Source organism: Anarhichas minor, unplaced genomic scaffold, assembly GCF_050575085.1.
Source record: "Anarhichas minor isolate MPS153535 unplaced genomic scaffold, ASM5057508v1 ptg000013l, whole genome shotgun sequence".
Classification (NCBI taxonomy): Eukaryota; Metazoa; Chordata; class Actinopteri; order Perciformes; family Anarhichadidae; genus Anarhichas; species Anarhichas minor.
The window spans coordinates 2,185,001-2,192,500 of NW_027466459.1; the positions used below are offsets into that span (position 1 = coordinate 2,185,001).

Genomic DNA, 7,500 nt, shown 5'->3' on the forward strand with positions numbered 1-7,500 from the left:
CCTGATGGACAGGTGGAACCTTGCATGGTAGCTCCTGTCATCAGTGTGTGAATGGGTGAATAACATGTAGTGTTGAAGCGCTTTGAGTGGTCGGAAGAATAGAAAAGTGGTATATAAGTACAGTCCACTAGATACCATTAGTATCTTTTTCCTCCAGCATGTACCATTGTAAAACTAGAAGAACTCCTTCACTGAGTACTGTCTGTACTGGCACCAGCCTTCAGTTCAGAGGGTTACAATGCAGATTTCTGATGAAGCTAATGTTTTGTTGTCAAGAATAAACGGCCGTCCAGGGGACTATGTGCGTATTGCTGGATGGAGACTGGAGGAGGTGAGTAGATCGACTTTTTTAGTTTTTAGTCTTTCATACTGCTCCTCTGCACCACAGCACTGACCCGTAGATATGTTCTGTGTGTGTTATAGTGCCATCCTAGTGGTTGTTTGACAGACCTCTTCATCCAGATGGCCGTTATCATGCTGCTCAAACAGACTCTCAACAACGTCTTTGAGTTCACTGGGCCGTAAGTGTGCTGTGTTTTCATTCAACATCTCCTGTAAGGCAGCAGGTAGTGATGAGTTAGTGTAATGTCAGACTTTGCATTCACGTGAAAATGTTGTGTTTTCCAGCTGGCTTAAGAACTGTCTGAGCAGAAACGCTACGAAGAAGCTGCAGAGGAAGTGTGGTCAATGTTACAGGAAGGCCTGCCGCAACAATCAGGGACTTGTTGAACCGTGTGACATCTGCAAACTTCGGGACTGGCTGCATAATTACCACCTGGCTGACACGGACGCCTTCAGTCTGTTCAATGAGTTCTTGGAGATGGGTAGGTCCACAGTCTCCCCCTAAACCTCACACCTGAAAATCCAACGCAATTTTCAATGGTGGATAGTATGATATCATGATATAATGATAGTATGCCGATACAAAGTCCCAATAGTACCCGACTGAGAAATGTCAGCGTTAGGGTTAGGGTCAATGGTGCACGGGCACAAGTAAGAGTAATTATGAAACTTCTCTAATGATGGAATGTCTTAGTGAAAGAGAAAAGGCTTTAGGGGTTGGGGGGGAAATCCCAGCCTTTCATCCCCAGTATGTTAGTCTCCCTTGTATGTGAAATCAATCCAACGGAGAAACTCCAGGGATTTGAAGTACACATGGTTGGGGTGAGGTCAGCTTCAGGTACAGCTGTTTTGGCAAAAAAAGTGTCAAATATTGTTTTCCATCCTCCATAATGCTGTTATGTAACACAGCATAATATAGTTGTGGGAAAACAACACACATTTAACCCGGACCACCCTCTCCACCACCTACTGCAGGGACAGCGGAGAACTTTCTCCAACAGACTGATCCAGCTCCGCTGTCACAAGGACAGATACAGGAGAACATTCCTGCCCTCTGCAATAACACTTGACAATAAATCACCTCTGGCCAGATCATCCTCCACATAACTACACACTGCTACACTGTTGTTTGCTGGTGGTTGATTTTTGCACTACTGTTTTTCACCTAGTTAGTTAATTTAACACTATTCTATTTCATTCAGTGTGGCTTTGTAGCACAAAGGCAGTAAAACTGCCTGTGCCAAAGCACACTGTATATAATCCATCGGGTTTAATCATAATCATAATAATAATAATCAGGTTTATCCAAAAGTTTGGCGCGCTTCTCCTCACACAGCATTTCCAACAGCGGCGTGAAAAATAAATCAAAACGTGCGGCCTGATCGGGAATCGTGTGCTGTCTATTTTTCGGAGAGATTCACCCAGCGGTTTTCCCGAAAATCCCCAAAAACGGAGCAAAATGTCTCCATTCACTTGAATGGGGTTTCGGCGTGAAGAGAGCTAAAAAAACACTTAACTTTGGGCCCATATTGACTAGCCGTACATTAACGTAGAAACATGTTTCAAAGTTTAAAACGTAAACAAAACGCTGCACTTTATTGAGCCAAATGGACATTTTGATAACTAGCACAGTTTTCATGAAGTCACAGATTAAGTTTCAGGAAAATTTTGGGTCTGTTTCAGATTTTATAATGGGTGTGTATTGCACGGCTCGTTAAGAGCTAGAGTGAGAGCATAACTGTCAGAGTGGAGCGGAGCAGGAAAATATTCTGTGATTTTTCCAAACAAATTGCTCCAGCTCCCACAATTTTTACTCTTTATACACCATTTTTGGCCCGAAAGCTTGGAAATGTTGTGCTGGTCACAGTAAAGTGTCTATGGAATCCAACGGACTTACACATTTGGCTCAAAGAGCCGCAGAGCGACATGAACTCCAACCAACTGCTCCATTAGACTCCATGTTAAATCTCACCACTCATTTCTCAAAGAAAGCAGACGGTACCACTGTTGTCTATTGCTCTGGAGCTCACATTATTAACACCACAAACATAAAAACCACATCAGTGCGTTCGGCAGAGTCTTATCTTTCTCACGGTATCCATATTTTGGCACTCAGACTCCTACTAATTTGTTAAAAAGAGGCAGGGGTTTTGTTCAAAATCACTGATTACTGTAACGTTTCTTAATCAGTCTGCCTCTAACACCAGGTGCGTCCTCACCATGGCAACCAGTTACTTCACGCATGCAGGCTCTCTCTCTCGCTCTCTCGCTCTGTCTGTGTCTCTCTCTCTCGCTCTGTCTGTGTCTCTACACACACACACATGACTTGGAGATATTCAGTCAAAGGCATTGTTAAACCTCCTGTCTGTATCTCTCTGTTTGTCTCTCTCTCTCTCTCTCTCTCTCTCTCTCTCTCTCTATCATACAGTCATTCAAGGTTTTAGATATATTTAGAGAACCCCCCCCTCCCATTTCAAAATAAAAGCAATAAAAGAAGTAAAGCAATAAAAGAAGTGATGGGAGACTTCTCAAACAAAGGTTTATATCTCGAATATGGAAATGGAAATGATGGGAGCGTTAGCTCCCATCATTTCCAAAGGCTTCTCAAACAAAGATGTACATGTCCAGTACAGAAATGACGGGAGCCATTTGTGGACTGTCCATCACAAATACAAGATTCAATCCAAGAGTATGAATCTAAAATGCAGAAAAGAGAGAAGCGATATCTCAATCGAACCTCAACGATACTACCGGTAACATCGGCGTGTGTAGCTATATATTACGACGTCTTCGGGCAGTAGAAGCCACACTGTCAAAATTTCTTGCGAAATTTTCTAGTTCTATATACTGTGCATTTTTGTTATTTTATCTTCTATATTCTATATTCTGATATTTAATTTGTCCTACTCTGTTATTCTATTGTATATATTGTGCATTTTTTAAATACTTAATATTTTTGGTTACTCTGTTACTTTGCCTACTTGGTATGTCTTGCTGCTGTAACATACAAATTTCCCCCTGGGGATGAATAAAGTACATATCTATCTATCTATCTATCATTTCTCATAACTTGTTGAACGTACTCCTAAAGCTTATTGCACAAACCTAAACGCTGTATCTTTAATGAAAGTGCTTAACATAATTACGTTTCCATGTTACTAAATCACTGTGCATCCCCTCTAGTGGTCCAGTTCAGTTTCACCACCATATTTGTGGCCGCGTTCCCCCTCGCCCCCCTGCTGGCTCTCATCAACAACATCTTTGAGATCCGCCTGGACGCCATCAAGATGGTCCGCCTGGAACGGCGGCTTGTTCCTAGGAAGACCAACGACATCGGTGAGCTGTGTGTCTGTCACTATATTCTGTGTAGAGTGAGCTGCTACAGCGTACATTCTGCATAGCTGAATCATTTCAATAATACATGAGAACAGTGGCTGAAAATAGCAGAACTCAACATCAATATAAGAGCACTCCACAGAAATCCAAAAGTGCTACAATAATATGTAATAAAACATTTGATAAATATAACAGATAAAAACTCTTTATCGGGCAGTGTGAAGATAATAACGGTTAATTGTTATGGTTTGTCCTGATTGTCTGTTAGTCAGCAAGACCGAGCAACAACCTACAGATTGAAATGACTTTGACATTTGATAGTAAAAATACCAAAATATTACTATTTATAAACACTAGCTTTGTTCAGAACTCCTGAACAGTCTCAACATTAAGACACTTTTTTCACCACTCACAAAATGTACAATATATTATACATAACATATTTAGATGACTGCCAGTGTTCTCTGTGAAAATACAAAGTCAGACGGTTTCCTTTCTAGAACATGAGACGATCTTCATGTCTTTTTTCACCTGAGGTCCCGTTACCACAAAGTGATGGAACGAGATCTCAGGTTCATTTTCAGCTCCATTAGTTTGCCTTTTTGTGCCTTCATTGAGAATTACTTCCACAAAGCCAACTATTACAGAAGTATGTGTGTAACAGTACTGTCTCCTGTGTACTGGTGTACTTCTGTAACAGTACTGTCTCCTGTGTACTGGTGTACGTGTGTAACAGTACTATCTCCTGTGTACTGGTGTACGTGTGTAACAGTACTATCTCCTGTGTACTGGTGTACTTCTGTAACAATACTGTCTCCTGTGTACTGGTGTACTTCTGTAACAGTACTGTCTCCTGTGTACTGGTGTACGTGTGTAACAGTACTGTCTCCTGTGTACTGGTGTACGTGTGTAACAGTACTATCTCCTGTGTACTTGTGTAACAGCACTATCTCCTGTGTACTGGTGTACGTGTGTAACAGTACTGTCTCCTGTGTACTGGTGTACGTGTGTAACAGTACTGTCTCCTGTGTACTGGTGTACGTGTGTAACAGTACTGTCTCCTGTGTACAGGCGTGTGGACGAAGGTGTTGGAGGCCATCGGTGTGTTAGCAGTGATTGCTAACGGTCTGGTCATCGGGGTCTCATCAGACTTCATTCCCCGCCTCGTCTACCGTTACCGCTATGGCCCCTGTGCTAATGGAAGCACTCACACACAGTCAGTCATATTACAGCTCAATCACACATCAGCTCACTGTGTTGTGTCTCATCATGAGTGGTTTGTGCTCTTGTTGCAGCTGCTTGCAGGGCTACATCAATGACACTTTGTCCACGGCTGTTGTGTCACACATGGCAGTTAGAAACGACTTTCTTCCAGAACAGATGACAGACGGCGGCTTCAACGTCACACAGTGCAGGTGAGAAGACCTTAGTGTTACTGTGCTCTGTCCAAACATAACAGAAGAATGGGTCACATATCTGGTTAACAGGACAATTTGTCTGTGTGCGTACAGCTACAGAGACTACAGGAGTGATGAGGACTACACTCTGACTTCTCAGTTCTGGTTGGTTCTGGCTGTGCGCTTTGCCTTCGTCATCTTGTTTGAGGTTTGTACTCCAGATTTTGCTACGGCAGTGTTGTCCACTTGAACTGAAGATGGCATTGTAATAGTGTCTGTGTGTCTTTCTGCAGCATGTTGTGGTGGTGTGCAAGTTTATAGCGGCCTGGTTCGTCCCCAACAATCCCATTCTGGTGAAGAACGAACGGCTGCTCGACAAACTGGATCGGCTGAAGGACGAGCTACGGTAAGTCGGCAGTACCCCAGGACAAGGTCCAGACATGAAGCTAAAGCTCTGAAAATACACAACCGCGCTGTGGGAACACGGTCACAACATCTCCTAAAGCTGTATGACGTCATCGACAGCCGACAGAGAGCAGGGATGTGGTGGAGGTTAATGCTATAGTTCGGACCGGAGTCTTTTTGATTAAACATAAATGAATGCTGTGATTGTCAGTCATGTAAGCAGCTCTTTGGATGGTAATGTCTTTCTGTCTGTCTATCTTCCACTTTGGTCCACACTGAAATATCTCAACAGCTATTGATTTGATTATGATGAAATGTGGTTCAGACATGCATGTTCCCCTCAGGATTCATTGTGATCACTTTGGTGATCCTCTGACTTTTTATCTCGCACTATCATCAGGTCAACATTTTCATGTGTCCAATACTTCTCTCTACTTTTGCCAATCTTTGTGTTTAGTGCTAATAGCCTAATGTTAGCAACAACAGCATTATAGCATAATGAAAGTGAGCATGTTAGCAAGACAACGGCATACTATTTAACATAGATCTTGTCTTAAGATATATTTTGTTAATGCCATTACTTCAACTGTAAACTAAAGGACATTGGTGTTCCTGACATGTTTGGAAAACAGAGACTTTAACTAACCGTAGATCATCCGAACCCACCTGACAGTTTGACCTTTTCATAACATCAGTGTGGCTCCACAATCTTTCTCATTTCAGTGAAATGAAACGTTGCAGATCAACAGACGTCTGACCACCTGCAGCTGACCTTGGATCTGTCTCCACTGATGAGTCTTGACTGGTTGAATTGCATCTGCTGTTGGAACACGAGACTGGACTTTACTAAACTGTAATATTGTGTGAGGTTTATGTGTCAGGGTATCGTTGGACTTTTTGTATTACGTATTGACCTGCTGACACGTCATCACACAACTGTCACACTCCATGTAACACTATAGCGAACAGTCACGTGATGTTTTTATATAAAACTTTTAGAAAGAATATGTTGTCATTTAATGTTTTGTATAAGTTGTTGTTCCCAGGAGCAGGGTCACTGAGTCATCTTGGTAAAGAAACAGTTCAACAGTTTCCTGCCCAGCGCTAGATGAAAACATCACTGCAGCACATTTTACAAGACGTCATTAAACTCCACATTGAATGTGATCAGACAGATTAACCAACACACATGCCACCTCAGAGTTCAGTGTATCCCACAATGCACCACGGTCTACTGCTCCACATCAGACCAGCTGTTGGTGGTAGGGCGTCTATAGGCTGAAGAAGTTCACCCAGATTTTCTGAAAGCGTTCCTCAAATTCTTAAAACTCCACAAATTTCCTGCAAAATGAAACTAATCAAATCAACACTATCATTACAATATGGTATTTTGTGTTCAAAAGACACTATCAAATGAATAGACATTTCTAAGAAGCAATTGAACAATGCTCAATGTACATCACTATAATCATGGGACACCTTCATGTTCAGTGTTCCGCTGTGTACGTATGTACAGTAGTCTTAAATATTTTTGTATAATGCTTTTATACTCAAATACAAATATACTGTTGTATAAACAATATGTTACATCCCTTCAAACACCTTTGGATGTGTGAAATGTTCTACACACAGAACTAATAGAAATATAGCAGCGCTTCTTGGGCTGAAGCCAACACAGACCGTTCAACAGCCATCAAGTTCAGTGATGTTTGAACAAACTCATTCATTTACGACCAAATGTGTGCAAGGCCCTTGCACATGGAAACACATCCTGAGAGTAATGGTTCACAAACTATTTCTGATTTGTGTTTTGATTGGTTGTAACTACGGTTTAGGAGAAGATGCCAAAAATGTGCTGTAAATAAAAAAGGACTAAAAATCAGACTTTAGTGGTTCCTGGGTTTTTATGTAGCGCACATTGAGCTGGATGTGTGCCAAACTTCAGTCCAATCAGTCAGACTTCCGAGCTAGGCCTTTTCAAAATCAAGTTTTAGAGCACTAACTAAAACGCCACCATGTG

At 41.9% G+C, this 7,500-nt stretch overlaps 1 protein-coding gene across 1 annotated transcript in view; it reads left to right on the forward strand.

Moving 5' to 3' along the window:
* Positions 1-6,237, forward strand: part of LOC142948817 (anoctamin-9-like) — a 30,035-nt gene extending 23,798 nt beyond the window's left edge. The window contains exons 16-24 of the mRNA XM_076090927.1: positions 277-331; positions 424-521; positions 628-824; positions 3,526-3,678; positions 4,750-4,894; positions 4,974-5,093; positions 5,190-5,283; positions 5,369-5,481; positions 6,204-6,237. Coding sequence (XP_075947042.1) covers positions 277-331; positions 424-521; positions 628-824; positions 3,526-3,678; positions 4,750-4,894; positions 4,974-5,093; positions 5,190-5,283; positions 5,369-5,481; positions 6,204-6,237 — 1,009 coding nt within the window. The remainder of the gene's footprint in view (positions 1-276; positions 332-423; positions 522-627; positions 825-3,525; positions 3,679-4,749; positions 4,895-4,973; positions 5,094-5,189; positions 5,284-5,368; positions 5,482-6,203) is intronic.
* Positions 6,238-7,500: the final 1,263 nt, after the last annotated feature.